General features: G+C 38.2%; 1 protein-coding gene across 4 annotated transcripts in view; it reads right to left on the bottom strand.

Annotated features, from left to right (window-relative positions):
- Positions 1–756: 756 nt before the first annotated feature.
- The window catches only part of rab5a.S (RAB5A, member RAS oncogene family S homeolog), a 30873-nt gene continuing 10314 nt past the window's right edge, over positions 757–21315 (bottom strand). For 2 of the 4 annotated variants that reach the window (XM_041567525.1, XM_018269274.2), the window contains exons 2-6: positions 16760–17019; positions 11388–11539; positions 7344–7466; positions 3202–3295; positions 757–2079 (exon numbers count right to left, since the gene is read on the bottom strand). In XM_041567525.1, coding sequence (XP_041423459.1) covers positions 1964–2079; positions 3202–3295; positions 7344–7466; positions 11388–11539; positions 16760–16925 — 651 coding nt within the window. In that variant the 5' untranslated portion in view covers positions 16926–17019 and the 3' untranslated portion in view covers positions 757–1963. Of the gene's footprint in view, positions 2080–3201; positions 3296–7343; positions 7467–7949; positions 8159–11387; positions 11540–16759; positions 17020–17608; positions 17801–21315 lie in introns of those variants that run through there. The other 2 variants (XM_041567524.1, XM_041567526.1) reach the window with 2 other exon arrangements.

The raw sequence follows: 21315 nt of genomic DNA, 5'->3' as shown, positions 1-21315 counted from the left end.
TCAAATTTTGATACATTTCCCCCTAAGGGGCATGGATGACAGGCAGATAGTCACCTGCAATAAAAATGCACAACTGACAAATCTCCTGAAAAGGCTTCTCTACCTGCTATAATTGAAATTGCAAAAGGAAACACCTTTGTTTCATTCTTCCAAAGCTGCCTTTGGGATGTGTAAGTTTTACTATAGGAGATTTCAATTATAGCAGGTGGAGAAAAGCAAAGACAGGTTTCAGTTCCCTATCAGGTCAGCCTATCTGCTGATTGGTTCCTATCCTACAGTGCAGTGAACGGAGTGCCACAGCCAGAGAATTTAGGGTGCAGGAAGTAGAAGAGAAGGGAGGGATTATTAGGGTTTTGTGCAGTAACATTCATTTTACACACCTGAAACCCAACTTTTTAAAGCAAAATTCTTCTAAGGGAGTATAATGCACTGGCACATTCTTGTGTTTTACACAAAATGTCTCCTTTTAAGTCACATGATATCAATATATATTTTTTTTTAAATTCATTAGTATAGAACGGAAAAAAAAAACCACAAAGATAAATCCAACTTTTAAATCGTTAAGTCTTTATTAAGAAATAACTTACCGAAACTCCGCTTGCGCTCCTCTTCCATATAGGAGATAGCCAGGGAGGAGAAATCGAGAGCGCTAGCGGAGTTAAAGTAAGTTAATTCTTAAAGAAAAATGCAAAGAAACTCAAAGTTTAATATAACAAAAAGAAAATGCTGCAGTAAAAAGCAACGTTACACACGCAATTTCTGGTTTAAATTACCACGGTTTGATTTATTGAGTGTCAATCACCAAAGAGCACTTAACTGTAATACCTTTTAAAGGTTTCAAAGCTAAAATAATTGTATAACAAATCTTAACATATTAAAACCCAATGCTCAAATGTTTCACCATGCTTTAATACATACAGGGAGTGAATTGTTACAGTGGTAAAAGAAACACCATAAGCCACATAGGAGGAAATCAGGATAGAGGGGAAAAAAAAAAGTACATTAGCTTTTTATTTTTATCATTTTAGTAACTGTACAATTTTAACCAAATCTTACAAGTAACAGAACATATTAAACAAATGTAGACTACAGTACCCTATTTACATTACAATTTTACCATCCAATTTTAAGATAGCTAAATGGAGGATACATAATTGCATTTTGTTTTGTATTTGTATTGGGTAAAACTGCATACAAAAATAAAAAAGGAAGGAAAAAAATAGCAAAAATTAGAAGCAGAATTGTGAGAGTTTGGGGTACTCTGAAGATGGCAAGAGATGAAAATAAAAATCACCTTGGTGTTAAACATGATTCTCGGTAATGGTTTATTAAATAAAAACCAAGAATATCCCCCTAAACATCAATGGGTTATTGGTGTACTTATCGTTTGAAAGCAGCAACATTAGTGGCTAACAAGTTATAAATTAATAAACGGAATGTAGATCTGGATTTTGGAGAAGGTGATTTTGAGCAAACACTGTAAAGAAGAGATGAAATAGATTTTATACCCTGCTTGTATTATCTTAAAAAAAAAAAAAAAAAGTTAAAAGTTCCACTTTGGGCTAATTGTCACCATCATAATATAATATAACCATTTCTACGTTGCACCCAGAAGTTTGCAATGCATTGCAGATACAAATATTGTTCTTAACAAGGTCCTGAGTCTTTACAATACACCAGTCTATTCCTCCACACCGAGAACGGCTTGTAGAACATAATGCATGCATATTGAAAAAAAGAAATCAGAATTAGCAGTAAACAAACTCTGTATTATGTATGAGACCACACTGCAAGTCTCTCTTTATTAGTTTTCTCAGGGCCTAGTTGAACATACTGCCATGGAGGCTTGCAATGCATCTGAAGGGCTGGCACTAAGGCCAAGACAGGATTAAACACTAAATTGTTATTAACAATTAGGAAGCAAGATAATATCCATACAGTTTAAAGAACAAAAAGCCTTTATTTAGTTACTACAGCATTGGCTTTTGGTAGGTTGTGCTGTTTCAGTTAGGTCTACTCCTCTTCCTCTGATGGTGTTGCTTCCACCAGCCTGTGGTTCCGTCTTGGGAAGCTTTTTAGCTTTAAAGAAAAAAAAAAAATTGCAGTGACAATAATGGGCAGAATTATCAAAGTTCAAATTTCAAATTCATGTGAATTTTCTTTTTACTGTAATAAATTTTAATATACTCACAACTCGAATGGGAGGTTATTTAAGAAAAAATTCAAAAAGTCTATTATTTGGTCGAAAAGGAACGATCCGAAAATTAGATTCATATTCAATTGGAGTTTTCCCTCCTAAAAAAACTCGAATGTCAGGAAGGCTATGAATATCTCCAAATGGCTCAACGGACTTGTGCTATTGACTTGTACATGAACTCAGCAGGTTTTAGGTTGCGAATATTCAAATTAGGACTGTTTCCATGGTCGAGTTGTGATAAATCTCACATTTAAATTTACATTCGAATAGGGGGGTTTAAAATTCGAATTTACTAATCAAACCCATAAAGGAAAATGATACCCCCTGAACAATGTAGGTCTCTATAAAAAGATATTGCATAAAACAACTCATATGTAAAACCCTGATCGATGTAAAACTATTTTCTTAATAATATACTTTTTTAGTAGTGTGTTTTATTGGGTAATCCCCGATAGAAAATTGCCATTTTAAAAAAAATAAGGGCCGCCCCCCCTGGGATCGTATGATTTACTGTGCACACAAACATACCAAACAAACTATACAAGTTAGGTCAGATGAGCCAATTAAAAGACAGTCTTTTGCTTCCACACATCTTCCTGTTACAGTTAGAGCTGTAGTATTTCTGGTCAGGTGATCTCTGAGGCAGCACACAGACCATCACAAAATGGCGGTTAAAGGCCAGAGATGTAAAAGGGCAATATTTCCTTAAATATATATATCAGTTTGGTACGATTCTTTAATATGCCACTTAATATGTTTATTAACTATCTGTTGCTTAAATATTCCTATTGGGGCTAAAGGTTTCCTTTAATAAATCTGCCTCTAAATGTACCCATAACATTTATGGAATATGTCGGCATTAGTGATGTGCAGGTCAGAAAAAAACGCAACCTGCACTCTCTGTATCCTTCTTCTGCATGGACCTCTGGATCCAAAACAGGAGAGGGGGGGGGGGAGTACTAAGTTAGGGTGATATAAAGCACAAGAATATAAACTGTTATTACCTATGGCCATGAATATCTCATTCACATTCACTGATGTCTTTGCAGAAGTCTCCATGAACAATAAGCTGTTGTCATCTGCATAAGCTTGAGCTTCCTAAAAGCAAGAACATTGTGTAAGGACTCAACTAAACCAGCACTATTTATAAGATTAAGAATTCAATATAATTCTAAATATTCTGCATAATTCTGCTTTAATTAAAAAAAATGCAAACTGCTAGAAAATAAATCCTTTGTTTAGGATTATTTTTAAAACACACAAAAAAAACCCCAATATTCATTTGCCATTAATAAAATATTAAAATTGGAAACTGATGCTGTACTTTTCTCCTTGTGCCTTCTCTACCTGGAAACCACTGTATGCGCAGTAGAAAGAAAAGAAGAAAGCAATCTGACCATGTGATAATGGTCTTGGAATTAATTAAAGTAATTACAGCAAATGCATGGGTTACAATTTGTCAAGTTAATTGACCCAGCATTCAAACTTGGCCTTTTGCACAACTGCTTTACAAAAAAGCTTGGATTAATAGATACTGGCACCCAAAGAAAGATTGATGTACAGTCCAGTCCTGTTCTTTGAAATCCATCATGAAGATGGTTTCAAAGAGAACAAAGCATGAGCAATATCAAAGGCACGTGCAAGTCCATATGCAGCATTTTTCTCCAGAATTCCACCTTAATATTAGGCTCTACTATTAACACACAATCAGTGGCGGAACTACAGGGGGAGCAGGGGGTGCGAGCAGGCCACGGCCCACACCCCCTCAGGGCCCCCGGCAGCGCCGCACACCACTGAAATCCCCAATAAAAATCGGCCGTCCGGAGGGGGACAGGGCCCGGCTGCACGTCACGCAACAGGGCCCGCCCCCCTCTAGGAACGTTACTGCACACAATGTTTATTCTTTGGCACTAATTTGTGGCTTTATTGGTAAATCATGCATAAGCTGTGATACCACTGTCTATTAGCATAGGTGCATTATTTTTCTGTTCCGCTGCTCTGAAAAAACGGAAGTTTCTAGGAACAAAGGCTCGACCGCAGGAATAATTTTTTGCATACGTTTGTCTTTATGTGCCAATCAACAAAATATGCTACAAACGTACATTTGGTATATACCAAAGTATGGCACAAACTTGCTCCACTGATGTACATGGTACTATAAACATCATTAGCTTGGGATTTATAAGGAACAAACATTAAAGTGGACCTGTCACCCAGACACAAAAATCTGTATAATAAAAGTCCTTTTCAAATTAAACATGAAATCGAATTTCTATTTTTATTAAAGCATTCATAGCTGTTGTAAGCTCATTTAAAAATCTCAGCTGTCAATCAAATATTGTCTGGCACTACTCTATGCCCTGGGCATAGAGGTGGGGCAGACAATTACTTTCACTTTCCATTCAGCACTTCCTAGATGTCACTGCTCTCCCCACATTCCCCCCTTCTCTTTATCATTTAATTGTGTAGCCAGGGCATGTGGATGGACATCAGGTCCCCCATTCTGGTGCACAAACAACATTCTGTGATGATGCAAGGCTTGCCTTAATAACAGTGTCCACAAAATGGCTCCTGCCTGCTTGCTATAATTTTGAAATCCCAGACTGAAGGAAGCAAGATTCAAATAATTTATACAGTGTAATTAAAGTTAATTTTGCCTAATGTGATAAAATAGGATTTTGAATACATTTTTTTGGGTGACGGGTCCCCTTTAAAGTGTTTGGAGGAGAGAAAGAGGACATAAAGCATCAAAGACAGCAGAAAAAGCAAAGAAAAGGAGGAAGCAAAGCTGCTAGTTAAAATGCAGATTCCTGTGATTTACAGAAAGTGATCAGCAATAGCAAAATTATTTTCAGATTCATGAAAACCTGTGCTACCAAGTGGATTTGGGGAATGGAACGTTAATGAGAGCATCTTATAGGAAGTGAGAAAGGCCAGTTTATAAAATCGAATGTGTAAAATGTGTCGGTTAAAATGATCTTTTGGTGAAGGAGAACCAGGCCGACAAAATACACATGCTAAATATGGGCATAGTAGTGAAATGACTGGTGTGAACGCGTGGGAAGAAATGAGGAACTAAAAACAAGCAGCTCTCCTCACACAAGAATGAGCTGGAATGTTGGAGATCTTGCATTCTCAGCTAGATTCATGCAGCACTGAAAACTACACAGTTATCTATTTTGAGAAAGGATGTCGTTTTGGTGAGCCGCCCAACGGATTACATTTTGCGTACATCAGATACCATGATATAAAATGGCAGTCTCAATTAGGTACATGATGCGGATATAGCCAATGAGGTTGTTAGAAGGACTCTAGGGCATTTAGCTTAATGAATATGGTCTCACAGATCTCTATAAATACACCAATATAGCCAAAATAAAATTGCTGATCTGCACTACTAACTTTCAATGTGATTACATAACTAAAGTAATTATAGGTTAACGCAAGTTGGGTGTGTTCGGGCTGACCAATTGCCCCACAAGCAGGTTGCCGAGATGTAGAGAATGGAATTCACTGCTAGCCCGACAATTTCCCAACCTCTCTACGTGGTTCCAGGCCCCACTGTGGCGATTATTTATGTAATCACGATTAGCCCACCCCTCTGATGATGCCAGACAAGGGGCAGGTTGGACACAATGTTGATTGTAGGTGGAATTTTTTTTCGAACCACACCATTGTTATTCAGGTACAGAATTAAATTAGGTGTTCAACCAAACAGGCCCAAAAAAAAAAAAATCCTTATCCAGAATATCCAAAAAAAAAATCCTTATCCAGAATAACCTGATCCCAAAAATACATGATGACGAGTGAGAAATCTGTTTTCACTGACCTTCACAGTGATTCTGATACTCACCCAAAAACTTAAAGTAAGGCTGCATTCAGATTAGGACAGACAAGTCTGAACAGTAACATTTAAAGGCAAAATTCTGCCAAAATGAAAAAATATGAGCTATATCTGTTTAAAATAAAAACTTTATATCTCAATTAAAGGGGATGTAAAGGTAAAAAAAAAAAAATCCCACGTCTACTTTCTTTAATGAAAAAGAAATCCATCTCCAATATAGTTTAATTAAAAAATGTGTACTGTTTTTATAATAAATATAGTATGCAGTGAAATTCCCCCTTTGGTTTACTTGCTCTGACAGCTAGATAGGAAAATTCATTCGGTCCTTAACTGCTCTGCAGGGAAACAATCATACTTTCAAACGGCAGGACTTCCCAGAACTCAAGCAGCTTTGCTTGTTTCCCTATAAAGCAGCCGGTGACTGTGTAGAGATTGGTATCCGCAGACCCAGTGCAGTCTGCATATTCAGATTATTAATCAGTCTTGCTGTATCGGCTTCTATGGCAGATATGATTTGACTTGTGCTGTTTGATAATTTATGACAATACCTAAGCTGAAGCCCAGACCACACTGAGCATGTGCATGGTCTTGCAAAGATGTTTAACAAAGTTACAAGATGACATCCTCCTGCAGCCAACTTTGAAAGCATAAATCATTTGTTTAATTAGGCTTCTGCTGCAGTAAGTTCATGTTTATGTTTAGTATGCAAAATAAAGCATTTCTAGCATTATTCTATTTTAGACTTTAGTTCCCCTTTAAAAATGAATGTTTTGATAGGAGAAAAATATCATATTTAGAAGCCCCTCTCAACAACTGGTCTCTCTGTGTGTAGGAGTTAGGTCAGCTTTTGATTAGCAGTTAGTTTAAATCCATTGGCATGCAGTTCCTGGCAATAAGGCTCATTTCCCAGAAGTATTTTGTTTTGCACCCTGCCATTATCCCACAATGAACTCTGCTGCAGGTCTCTACACTTCATTTCAGAGCATAGAGACCCGTAGCTGACCTTATTAATGCAGTGCTGCCTGAGTTTTGCCATGCTGTATTCTTGATGTAAGGAAAAAAAAAATGCTTTTCTGTAATAACTGTAAGACATTACCCTGAGACGGTACCCAGAGTCTCAGCTGCATAAATCCATATTGGTAGCATTGCAGGTAACCAATCCCATACTTGTTTCTTATTTTCATAAAACATAATCTTAATATTAAATTTCCATATTTGCAATAGTCCCTACCATCAACAGTCAAGCTGGGGTTGAATTAATTTTCATCATGCAATTAAGAATTAGAAAAAGCCTTTACTTACTTGAAAATCCACAGCTCTCTTTGTGGCCAGATCAGCTTTGTTACCAGATAAAGCTATCACAATATTGGGGCTTGCCTGTCTCTGCAGCTCTTTTACCCAGTTCTTTGCTCTTGCAAATGATTCCTGTAAATAAAAATATAAAAAGAGAGTCTCGTTGGCTAGCATAAGCCTGCTCCAGGAAAAAAAAAAAACGTAATCTTCGTAAATGATAAAAATCTTCATTTTACGGCTCATACACACAAGCAAAAAATCAATGGATTTAAAGGACAAGAAAAGTGCATTTTCATATTAATAACATTGGGATCAAGCTTAATTTTTACCGGCCGGTAAAATACCGGGCAGGTGGCAACCCTAAGGCCAGCACATAAATTGTAGTGCACACAAAGAAATCTGTGTGAAAATACTACATTTTGCATTTATTCTGACCTGCCAGCGTGATGTCATTTCATTACTTCGCCGATTTACTAATGGGCGCTGTCGTAAATCCGCTAGCGAAGGAGATAGACTTTAGCGCTACTTCGCACTCTTACGCCAGGCGAAACTTCGCTCTGGCGAAAGAGCGTTACTTTGCAAATTCACTAAAATGTGCATTTTACTGAAAGTTACCTGTTCCGCCAGACTTGCCTTCGCCACATCAGACCAGGCGAAGTGCAATAGCGTAGATAGGACTTCCCCAAAAAATAGTTGCAAAATAGACCCAAAAACCACTGGCGACTTTTCATTTTTCAGGGAGATAGGCTGCAAAAGATCGTAAATTTTTTCTGGAGTACCCGGCTTCCCCCATACATTTCCTAACATATGGCACATAAACTATACACTGGGCTCATGTGTAGGGCAATATAACAACTCTATTTTATTAAAGTTTCCCGGGCTTGAGTAATATAATGTATTTGCTGCAACATACACGTCCATTGAACTTTGACTTCCCGTTGTATGCAAATTAGCCAACGCTAGCGCAACTTCGCCTCGCTTGCCGCAGTAACGCTATCGCTACTTCGCCACCATTCAGCGCCCTGGATGCAAATTCGTATTTTAGTGAATTAGCATTGTCCTGGCGAATCTATGCCTGGCAAAGTGCTGCCATGTGAGCGAAGCCGTCACTGGCGAATTTTCAGAGGTTAGAAGTGGAGATCAATGTGTGGGGTCCCTCTCTGAACGAGCAAGTGCACCACAGTTGGTTTAAAATAAATCTGTGAAAAATTTTATCCTCCATCAGTATTTATGCTTCAGCCCACTGGTTTTTATCAGGAGCAGTTTGATACCTTTTCCACTTTTAGCAAAGATCGTTTGGTAAATGTCAGTGAAATTGCAATTTACGTTCAAACACCGAGGGGGTTATTTACTAAAGTCAGATTTTTTTTTTCTGGTCGCACTTTTAAAGGGGAAAACACAATTTTTTCTTATTAAATTTCATGATTTAGTTGGAGTAATAAAAAAGTAGTCTAAATCAGATCTGCCAAGTTCATGTAGAAGTCAATGGCAGATGTCCCATTGACATTTTAAAGGAATAGTTCAGTGTGAAAATAAAAACTGGGTAAATAGATAGGCTGTGCAAAATAAAAAATGTTTCTAATATAGTTAGTTAGCCAACAATGTAATATATAAAGGCTGAAGTGAACAGATGTCTAATAAAACAGCCAGAATCCAACTTCCTGCTTTTCAGCTCTATAACTCTGAGCTAGTCAGCGACTTGAAGGGGGGCCACGTGGTACATTTCTGTTCAGTGAGTTTGTAATTGATCCTCAGCATTCAGCTCAGATTCAAAAGCAACAGATATGACCCCTGTGGCCCCCCCTCAAGTCTCTGATTGGTTACTGCCTGGTAACCAGGGTAACCAGTCAGTGTAAACCAAGAGAGCAGAAAAGCAGGAAGTAGTGTTATGACTGACATGTTATACATCAAATCACTCCAGCCTTTATACATTACATTTTTGGCTAACTAACTATATAGAAACATTTTTTATTTTGCACAGCCTATCTATTTACCCAGTTTTTATTTTTACACTGAACAATTCCTTTAAAGATATCCTGATCAGCACTGGGTTTCATTCAATAATCTAAGATTTCGTGGTTTTCAGGCGATAATCCAAATTGCAGGTTTCAAGCATCAAATCCTGAAAAAGTCACAGTCTTCTGGGGTCAAATCCAAAAGACTGTACGATTCAGATTTTTTCACGGTTTTTTGAGTCTTTTCCCACACAAGAAACTTTCATGAAAATTTATTGATAAATAGGGGTGAAAAGTCCGTGCAGATTTGGTCGGAGTGGTTTTCAGAAAATAGTGAGAATTTTTATAAATAATCCTCCTAGTTTTGCACATGTAAGCCCTTCAATGCCTGTTTTAAATGCCATTCTATAAGGGGATATATTTTATTCTACATGCCAGCATTTTAATAGACTGGAAGGGGGGGGGGTGCCATTTACACACAAAAGAACCTTTGTGACCACTGTACTTGGATATGTAACTAAATACTTTCCAGTGATAAAAACCCATTGTTCACAAGAATCCTGCCTAAAACAAGCTGGGAACCCTGGAAAAAAATATAAAGCTATCCATTGTGGTAGAAAATGAATAACATTTACAAAGTAAGTGTATCAGGATAGATCGACAGTGAAACATAAATTGAACCAATTAATGCAAGAATGCAAAGTAAACCAGAAAATCCATTCAGAGGCCACACAGGTGCACAATGTTCACAGAATTACATTAATGTCTGACCAAACTTTATAATCACTTGTAAGGGCCCTCCAAAAAAACAGGACAGATATCGACCAGCCAAAATGCAACTGAAGATTAACCAACCGATAACCTGCACTAAATGGGTGGTTCACCTTTAAAGGTGTTGTTCACCTTCAAACACTTTTTCCAGTTAAGTTGTTTTCGTACAGTTGACAAGAAAATATAACATTTTCTATTTGTGATCGTTTTTCTAATATTAAAGTGTAAAGTTTGATTTTTCACCTTCTAAAGCAGCTCCAGGAGGGGGTCACAGACTCTTTAACTGTTCTAAATTGATACATTTAGTTGATACATTTATTATCTTTGTCCCTGCTGAGCAGAATCCCTGAGCTTCAGGCAGCTGTTAGAATTGATACAACAGTTACTAATATTGCAAAGATACTGCTGAGAAATGTATCAACCAATGTAGTGGCTAATTGTATTAAATTGTAGCAATTAAGAATCAGCTCCTGTATTATTGAGCTGCCAGACTCAAACACCAGAGACCGGAACATTCAACTTTAAACCTGGAACTTGGAAAAAGAAATAAAAATGAAAAGCAATAGAAAAAAATCTTTACTCCTTGCGAGCAATCTGAAAACCACTGAACTGGAAAAAGTTTTTGGAAGGTGAACAACCCCTTTAAGTTAACAATTATTATAATTGCTTTTTTGTTTATCAGGATTAAAAACCTCCAACGTCTTGAAAACCTTATATAATTTCATATTATCTTATATAAATTGCAAAATGCTCAGAAGAGCATGCTGACCTATATAACATTAATTTGTTTCAGGGTATTTAGTTCCCCTTTAACTACAAATGTAAAAACTTCATTCTAATTGGAAGGATGTGTTTTACATATTCTGAGTGATATTCTTAGCTTTTAATTCAGCAGCTCTATAGTTTGCACTGACTGCCATCTGGTTGCTAGGGTCCAATTACCCTAATGCACTGATTTGAATAAGACACTGGAACACTATAAGGAGAGGGCCTGAATAGAAAGAAATACAAAAAACCTAGCAATAACAACATAATTTGTAGCCTTACAGAAACTTGTTTATAGATGGGGGTCAGTGACCCCTATTTAAAAGCTAGAGAGTCAGAAGAAAAAGGCAAATAATTAAAAAATAAATCATGAACACCAATTAAAAGTTGCTTAGAACTAGTCATTCTAGAACACAAGAAAAGTGAACCTAAAGGTGAAACACTCCTTTAAATATTTACCATTAGATATCCATGGCCCAAACCTTGTCATTGTCAAGTACAGGAGGAATATATTGGACTTGCCAATTATATAAATATACAGAATGAAGAAACATTGTCATACCTCATTTGTGATGTCATATACAACTATTGCAGCTTGGGCTCCCCTGTAGTACATTGGAGCCAGGCTGTGATATCTCTCTTGACCAGCTGTATCCCAAATTTCAAATTTTACAGTTGTATCATCAAGACAGACTGTTTGGGTAAGGAAAGCAGCTGTAAAAAAAGAATAAAAAAACAAGATAAGTTAAACACATGGCAGTTATGTGCTTTGATGCTACAAATGATCTCTTGTAAATTCCCAAATAATTACCAAGTTGTTAGATATGGGCTACCTACACCACTATCATGGCAAAGTAAGAAGCCAATTTATATGGCCCATATGTGGGCTGATTATTAGAGTGGGCTCAAAGATCTATATTCATCCAATTTGGCCCAATACATAGCTGGTCAGTCAGGAAAAGTCAGTTGTTTAGCACCTTACAAGAGCAACTGCATATTCCCATATATCACCTGCATTAGCCTAATACAAACCCTGGTATTGATAAATATTCTTAAAGTAGAAGAAAAATTACGTAAGCTTCATCATAACGGTCTATATAAATACACCAGTAAACCCATAAACAAGTAATGCTTCTCTGAGTCCTCTGTCAAAAGAAACACCACATTTCTTTCCTTCTATTGTGTACACTTACTGTTTTCAACCTAAATCTCCAGGGCTAGGGCATGCTCAGTTTGCTCCTCTCTCCCCCTCCCTGCTGTATTCTGAGCCCAGAGCTATGAGTGAGTCTCTCAGGCAGGAAGTGATGTCACACCAAGCTAATATGGCAGCTGCTATACTAAACAAACAGAGAGCTTCTAGAGCAGTTTACTCAGGTATGGCATTCTAAAAATAAAAATGGTGTTCTAGCTTGCACTATTGTGGCTAATCTATTGGCAATAAACTGCTTCGGTAGCTTTCCTTCTCTCCTAATGTGAAATCCGAGGAATCGTGAACGGTCTCCTCTGAGTTTAAATATAAAACCAAAAAAACATCCAAAATTGGGTGTGGTTGTCACAGAAGCAGCGCCTTGTGTATAGTGTATAGTGTGGGAAGCCGTTTGGGGAGATTGGTCGCCGCAAAAACCTGGCAATTAGTCCCCAGGCAACCAAATCTCCCCAAAACGCCCAGTGTGGCCTGACCCTTAAATGCATCAAACTTAACTGTCCATTTTAAGTGCTTTAAAGAGGTGGTTCACCTTCAGGTTAACTTTTACTGTGTTATAGAATAGCCTATTGCTGGCATCTTTTCAGTTAGTCTTCATTATTATATATATTACATTACATTATTTTATATTACATTAATATATTTTTAGTTTTTTTAAATTATTTGCATTCCTCTTCTGACACTTTCCAGCTTTCAAATGTGGGTCACTGACCGCAGCAGACAAAACCTAATGCGCTCCGAGGCTCCAATTTTATAGTTAGTTATTTTTGATTACTTAACTTTCTATTTAGACCCTTCTCTATTCATATTCCAGTAATTCTTTCAAAGCAGTGCCTGTTTGCTAGATTAAATTGGACCCTGGCAACTAGATAGCTGCAGAAAATTGAAACTGGAGAGCTGATGAACAAAAATCCAAATCATTAAAAAACTGAAAAAAAAAAGGAAGACCAACTGCAAACGGTCTCAGAATAGAGCACTGTGCATCAAACAAAGTTAATTTAAAGGTAAACAGCCCCTTTAAAGGTGGTGTATAATGATACAAACTGCTAATCTATATTCCTGGTAGTGTGAGCACATGGGTGATAAAATGTAATCTGATTCTAAGAGTACAGACCTCAGATTCTGACTGAAGTGCTAAAGATAAAGTGTGTGCAAAGCAGACAAAAGGAAAGTTACACTTTCATTTGAAGTTTTCCACCTGATTAAGTATTAGGTCAAATCTAGTGCTACCAGATGACAGCACAATATCACAATGAGAAAGTGCAATGAAACATTCTATATTAAAGGGAATCTTTAACCCAAAAAATTAAATGATATAAATGTATCAATAGTGTTTCCAAGAGTACTTTTGCTGCTGAGCTGAAACCAGCCTGGCAGTGTAAAACTGCGAATATCTCAGAAAAAATAATGTACTCTGAATACATTTACATCAATTTTACATTTTGTTTTTCAAGAATAGAATCTATACAAGTAAGGCAAAGAAACATCCCCCTCACATTCCCAACTATGCCCAGTATTGGCTGGTACCTTGTGTTCAGCGCTGAACATCAGATAAACCAACACTTTCAGGGCAAACCTGGCGAATTGGGAAGATTTAGTCGCCGAACGCCTTCCCTTGAGGCAACTTCGGCTACTTTGGAATACGAATCGCCGCGTGTGCCAATGCCGCAGGCGACTTTTCATTATAGCCGGCACAAGACAGAGGGAAGAGGCGATTAGTCGCTGGGCGACTAAATCTTCCCGAATCGCCAGGTGTGCCCTTACCCTAATGTGATATTCAGCAGTTCAGTCAACAGCTGATGTGTGCATTTCTGCAATATCAGCAGTGAGACAGCAGTTTACCTGCCCAGCCCTCACCCAGCAGCTCACACCAAATGACCTAATAACTCATATGACTTTAGCCTTAAAAGTATCCTCCATCCGAAAACAATTTTTATATGGTAAAAGGAAATAAAATTCTGAGCAAATTTTTCCAATATGCATTACATTCACAGATTTCAGTGATTTGTAAATGCAATTGCTGTTAAAAGCAGTTTAACCATTTCAAATTGTATTCTTAAATCAACAAATGTATTTTTTAGTAATATTGGTGCGGAGGCAGCCATCTTAGTGGCCAATTCAGAGCTTTGAGAAGGAGCCATCGCTTCAGGATGGAACTGCTTTGCGATGGCTATTGTTTCTCCCTTACTTATTGTACTTCAATACGACCCAAGTCATACTCCCTAAGGGTTTCCTGCTTGGGTTCCTGTGCCTGGCTTGGAGATGGATTAAGCAAGTATGGCATCGAGAGGTCTTGCAGCAATTGAGCGGACCTGAACAAATAAGCAGAATTTTGCTAGTGGATTTAAGCTTTGTGCCTGCAAATGGTGTTATGATATGACAGAAGGGATCTGAATTGGCGGAGGTAATACTTATGGGACGTGAAGTGTATAGTAAAGGGCAATTATTGTAATTGCATAAGGTCACATGGCATGGCCGGTGGGAGTTTGAATATTCCCAAGGAATTGAGGAGTAGATTTCGTGGATGTAGACGGGGGAGGAAACGACAATTGCAAAGGAAAGGATTCCGGACGTTTTTACCATCAATTATTATGTGAAATGTGGTTGGGTTGACTCAGAGTGAAGTAACTTTTCAAGAGGATTCGATTATGTGCTTCACAGGCATGGCCGCATGATAATATACTTGATTTGATGGTCTTGCAGGCTACCAATTGAAATGACTGGATAGAAACAGTAGTAAATGTAGTAAGAAAGAGAGTGGGGGATTGGGAATATATGCAAATAATAAATGGTGCCATCCTAGACATATGACAATTAAGGAATGTGTATGTAATCCGGACATGGAGGTGCAGTAAATTTTCACCCAGCCCATATTTGCCTATAGAGTTTTCACAGGTCATTATGATTATGGTTTACATTCCCACTATGGCTAATGCAGCAAGTGCTATTGATGGTGTTAGTTCTGTGATAGCTAAACTACAGACACCGAATGCATTTATGGCAATTTCTGGGGATGTCACCTTGACTAAAGCCTTGCCAATCTTTAAACAATTAGTAAACTGTTGCACATGGAATAACAAACAGCCAAACAAGTGAACAACACTCCAGGAGGTAGGCATATCGATATCCAAGTCTACCATAAAGAGAAGACTGCATGAAAGTAAATACAGAGGGTGCACTGCAAGGTGCAAGCCACTCATAAGCATCAAGAATAGAAAGGCTAGATTGGACTTTGCTAAAAAAAAAAATCTCAAAAAGCCATCACAGTTCTGGAAAAACATTCTTTGGACAGATGAAACCAAGATCAACCTCTACCAGAATGATGGCAAGAAAAAAGTATGGAAAATGCGTGAAACAGCTCATGATCCAAAGCATACCACGTCATCTGTAAAACGGCAGAGGCAGTGTGATGGCTTGGGTGTGCATGGCTGCCAGTGACACTGGGACACTAGTGTTTATCCATGATGTGACACAGGACAGAAGCAGCCTAATGAATTCTGAGGTGTTCAGAGACATAAGCTGGCCATAGACGCAAAGATCCGATCGTACGAATGAATGTACGATCGGACTTTCCGATCTCCTGACCCGCCACTAACCATTCAGATCAAAGTCTTACCATTCCGATCAAATAAAGTAGTAAAAGAACAGATCAGCCAATGTTCTAACTCTGACAGCAATCGTACGATAGTTATGTCTGATAAGCTAGTGACAGTCTCCCACTGAAAATCGTACGATCGGCAATACACGCAAAGATATTATCGGCAGGCGACAGAAATTTTCTAACCTGTCCGATCGACCAAACGGCCGATCTCCGCCGGACAAAAAATGTCGGGACTCTCCACACAGTCCGAAAATCGTACAAAACCACGATTCGTACGATCGGATCGTTGCGTCTATGGCCAGCTATACTGTCTGCTCAAATCCAGCTAAATGCAGTCAAATTGATTGGGAGGTGTTTCATAATACAGATGGACAATGGCCCAAAACATACAGCCAAAGCAACCCAGGAGTTTATTAAAGCAAAGAAGTGGAATATTCTTGAATGGCCAAGTCAGTGACCTGATCTGAACCCAATTGAGCTGCATTTCACTTGTTGAAAACTAAACTTCGGACAGAAAGGCCCACAAACAAAGAGCAACTGAAAGCCGCTGCAGTAAAGGCCTGGCAGAGCATTAAAAAGGAGGAAACGCAGAATCTGGTGATGTCCATGAGTTCAAGAGTTCAGGCTGTCAGGGGTTTCAACCAAGTATTGGACAACATTTTATTTTAAGTTTTTTAATTGTCCAATTACTTTTGAGCTCCTGAAATGAAGTGATTGTGTTAAAAAAGGCTTTAGCTCCTCACATTTTTATGCAATCTTTTTGTTCAACCCACTGAATTAAAGATAAAAGTCTGCAGTTCAACTATATCTGAGTTGTTCCATTTAAATTACATTGTGGTAATGTACAGAACCAAAATAAGAAAAAAAAAGTTGTCTCTGTCCAAATATTTATGGACATAACTGTGTATATACACCCAAGTTATTGCTGTGGATATATATATATATATACACTCCACTGGTACCTTGAGAAAGGCCCCAGTGGGGACTGAAACATTACGTTGGCTAAGACATGCTTCACTAAATATACATCTTTTGTTTTTGAAAATATCCCGATGTTGCTGGTTCTTTTTGAAAAATATACACATAAATATATATGTTCAATCACATATAGCTATACAATTTCTCTGACCTCCGATTGTGCTTTCTTGGAATTCATGAAACTGTCCCTTTACGAAGCGAAGCACTAAACTGGACTTTCCGACTGCAGATTCTCCTAAAAGGACAAGTTTAAACTGACAGATTTTATTCCCCGCATTCGGTCCATTCGGTCTGGTAGCTCCGCCTCGGTTTGCCATGTTTAAGAGTGGACAAAAAGTCTGATGGTTGCAAAGCTGGCAGTAGCCCAAGAAGCAAAGGGTTGATTGGATGCTCTTTTATCCTTCCGGCAATCTATTAAATGAGAACATAAGATAGCATGCATTAATATACAAACATCAATCAATGATTTTATAAATCTTATTTTCGGAGGTTCCAGAGAACTCCTTACACAAGTTGAGCACTAGAAAGATAACTAAAACATTCATACACCAACTGAGAAAAGGGCAAACACTACAAATATAATCAAAACCACAAAGTTTGCCAGGGTTTTGGAACTCACCGAAGTTTATAATAGGTTATTACACTACGAGCAAACAGAGGCTTCACATACCCACAGATATAAGTGTTCCATGTCATATCCATGAAGTATATCAATTTTGGGAAGTGAGAGAAAATAATGAAGAGTAAATAATGAGGAGTGAGTTCAGGCAATAGCTATGGAATATAAAGATCTGTGGATGGGGATGACAGTGTCATCAGACGAGGCTGCATCAACATGCCAATATGGTCCCTCTGTCAGATCATTGCCCAGATATCAGGGGCCCCATATATGTGCCATGTAAGGTCACATTAACCTTAAGAACTAAACCATAAATATATGGGTAAAAATGTTTTAGGTCACATTCATATAAAAATATACATCACCACTGTAAATATTCACTTGATATTGTTGTTTGAGTCGGTCCCTAAGCTCAGTAAGTGACAGAGCATGTGCAGTGAATCAGCAGAAAAGAAGATGGAGATTTTAGATCCAAAGGGGCTGTGGTCACTTGTGGGCTGGTACGGAATCTCAAAACATAATGTGCACCATTTGTACCCTACTTCATTGTTAAGCTTTAGTTCTTCTTTAAGTCTGTGGAGACATTGGACAGACAGGGGTCATGAAAAGCACTAAGAAGGGCCTCAGGACATCCAGCTGTACGCCAAAGAAGTATTTTATATCCCAGAGCACTTCCAAAGCAGTCCATATGCATCAATCCTTTTTAAAGGAGAAATAAACCCTTAATTTAAAAAAAACCCTACCACCTACCCTACATACACACCATCCCTGCTCCTCCCAGCCTAGCCGTTACCCCTGTGGTAAATGCCCCTAACTCTTTACTTATCCCTCATGCAGATTCAGGGCATCAGATTTCACGGGCGCCATCTACTTCTCATCGGTAATCTTCGGTCTTCTTACAGCAGTTCCACAATTTCCATCAATTTAAGCGCAGTTGTCAAAAACCGAAGACTACTCCAATTGCTCATGTGCGGATACGGCACTTACTTCCCGAACAAAACCGAAGAGAAGATGGCGCCTGTGAACTCCAATGCCCTGAATCTGCACCGAGGGGTAAGTAAAGAGTTAGGGGCATTTACCAGGGGTAACATCTAGGCTGGGGGGGGGAAGCAGGGAGGGGGGTCTATGTAGGTAGGGTTTTTTTTTAATTAAGGGTTTAGTTCTCCTTTAAAGACATACCTCCCACAATGAATATACTTCTAATACAAGTGGAAAGGAGAGCACTCCAACAAGCAGGTTAACTGCTAAAGTGAGGTCTATTTAAGACTAACAGACACTATCCAGCTGTACAATCCATGCCTAAAACACAGATAACCAAAGAAAATTGAATGACACAATGCTTGTGTGTAAAAGAGCAACACAAGGGTCAGCAAACAGGTCTAAACTCTGGACGAAGGCTTCATGAAAATGAATAATACGGAGGTAAAGTAGGTCTCATATGATTATTTTCAGTGGGAGTTTTTGGCTTTAGATTTTAAAAGGCATACGGCTTCTAATAGTACAGCTGTCACTTAATCCTCTCTGGACAAAGTCATTACAACACCAACAAACAACTTGTTATAAAATGGTTTATTTAAGTCAGTGGTATTCTGACTTTTGGGTTAAGCCCCCACTTTGTAATCAAACTTGCTATAAAATGGCTTATTTACATGATTATTTAAGTCAGTGGTATTCAGACTTTTGGGTTAGCCCCCCACAGGGGCCATAGAAGCATTTGAACAGGTTGCTAAGGTCAGCAACCTTAGCAACAAAGAAGCATTTTCGTTGGTAACAAAGAAGCCAAATATTAACATTATAGGTATGGGACCAGTTATCCAGAAAGCTCCGAATTATGGAAATTCTTTCTCCCATAGACTCCATTTTAACCAAATAATCCACATGTTTAAAAAATTTTTTTCTAAAACAGTAGCTTGTACTTGCTCCAAACCAAGATATAATAAATCCTTGCTGGAAGCAAAACAAGCCTATTGGGTTTATTTAATGCTTAAATGATTTTCTAGTGGACTTAAGGCATGAAGATCCAGATTACAGAAAGATCCATTATCCTGAAAACCCCAGGTCCCGAGCATTCTGGATAATAGATGCCATACCTGTATACAGAAAAAATACTCCAAATGCATGGGGCTTTAATTCAGTAAATAGAGGGATAGCTTAATTCAAGTTCTCTGCATTTCTATATGCATAACTAGAAGTGGGAGCTTTTCAATATACAGGTATGGGATCCATTATCTGCAATCCCGTTATGCAGAAAGCGCCGAATTACGGAATGCCTCCCATAGACTACATTTTATCCAAATTTTAAAAAACAATTTCCTTTTTCTCTGTAATAAGAAAACCGTACCTTGTACTTGATCCAAACTAAGATATAATTAATGCTTATTAAACTCAGAATCAGTATATTGGTTTTATTTATGTTTATAAGATTTTCTAGTAGAATTAAGGTATTACCAAATTAAGGAAAGATCCATTATCTGGAAACCCCCAGGTCCCAAGCATTCAAGTTACCAGATCCCATACCTGTACCACAATATGACTACACACATCTATTAAATAACACTATGGATGTGGTTAAAATTATAATGGAGGTTTGTCAATGCAACATATTCACACATTGCTATACTGTGTTACTGACTGCCACCTATATTCATCCCTCTGCGTCAATGAAAGCGGAGGATTAATTTATTTATTACCTACTTTGGGGGGTAAATTAAGTGCTAATGTACTTTTGGTCTTCAGTGTTATTTTTAAACCTGCGTGAAAAAACAGAACATAGTATAGTTTACTTTCTATGGTTCAGAGATTTAAGAGTTTCCTCGTAATCATGTGACTTGTAATTCTTTTCAATTCCTAGTTGTGGTCGGACAGGGCAGGACCAGTCACAGAGTTAAAGGGGCAATATCTCTTAAACATTCGGGGAATAGGACTTGTGCTTAAACATTTTTCCTACTGTTTTAATTATAAATAAAATCTATGGCTTCAGGCAAAAGATTATCAGTGCACAGATAATCTCCCTGCATAATGGACTCTAGCTAACAAAGTCACAACAAAGGAGGCGGGGGGGGGTTATACTGGTTTTACTAATCATATAATTATATGCCTTGGAAAGAGAATTTATCATCATTAACGTAATGGGCAAAAAGTATATTCAGAACAAGCTCTATTCATTGAACTCAAGGGGATACATCTCCTTTAGGGTTTAAGCACACGGGCAGATTTGGGGAGATCTAGTCGCCTGGCGACTAATCGCCTCTTCTGTAGGGCGTCAATCTCCCTCTGCCTGCTATAATGAAAAAACACCAGCGCCAATGCGCTCGCGGCACTTTGATTTTCTAAGTTTCTTCGTGAGGCAACTTCGGAAATCGAAGTGCCGCGATTGCATTGGCGCTGGCGTTTTCTCATTATTGCAGGCAGTTCGGGGATATTGTCGCCCCGCAGAAGAGGCGATTAGTCGCCAGGCGACTAAATCTCCCCGAATCTGCTTGTGCGCTAGCTCCCTTAAGCATCAAAGAAGTAAAGAAAGAAATTTTAAAGACTGTATTTTAATAGTATTTTAAGCTTTAATTGCATTCTTCCTATCGAGTTGTAATGTAATCATATTAAACAATGTAAATCCTGCATTAAGCACAGTTCATGTCATTCCCCAGTTCTTCAAATAGAGGTTTATTCTTAAAGGGGCACTGTACACCATATTGTATATCTTAGCAGAATACAAAAAATAAATTCTATGGTCCTTTAAAGGAGAACTCAACCAAAAAATTAAAGCCCCTACCTAGTAAGCAAAATAGTTTCCCTCCCTGCATCCCCTCGCAGAGTTCAATATGTCTGAAAAATGTCCGTAACATTTTTCCCAGCTAACAGCGCAGAGTAAGTATAGCGGGTCTTGTAGGTGCCATTTTCCAGATTGTGAGTCTTCATCTGTTATAGAGCGCAATATTGGCACATGCGCAATAGGAGCAGTCTTCCGGAGCGTACAGGCTGCACATGGGCCAAAAGTGTCGGAAAGGACCTGAAAAAAACCCGAAGATTCGGAAGATGTCGCCAACAAGCTCCACTGCACTTACGGACATTTTCAGAGTGGAAGCAGTGAA

This window comes from Xenopus laevis, chromosome 6S (assembly GCF_017654675.1).
Source record: "Xenopus laevis strain J_2021 chromosome 6S, Xenopus_laevis_v10.1, whole genome shotgun sequence".
NCBI lineage: Eukaryota > Metazoa > Chordata > Amphibia > Anura > Pipidae > Xenopus > Xenopus laevis.
Note: the sequence above shows the minus strand (reverse complement) of the source record. Positions and strands in the feature narration are given on the sequence as shown.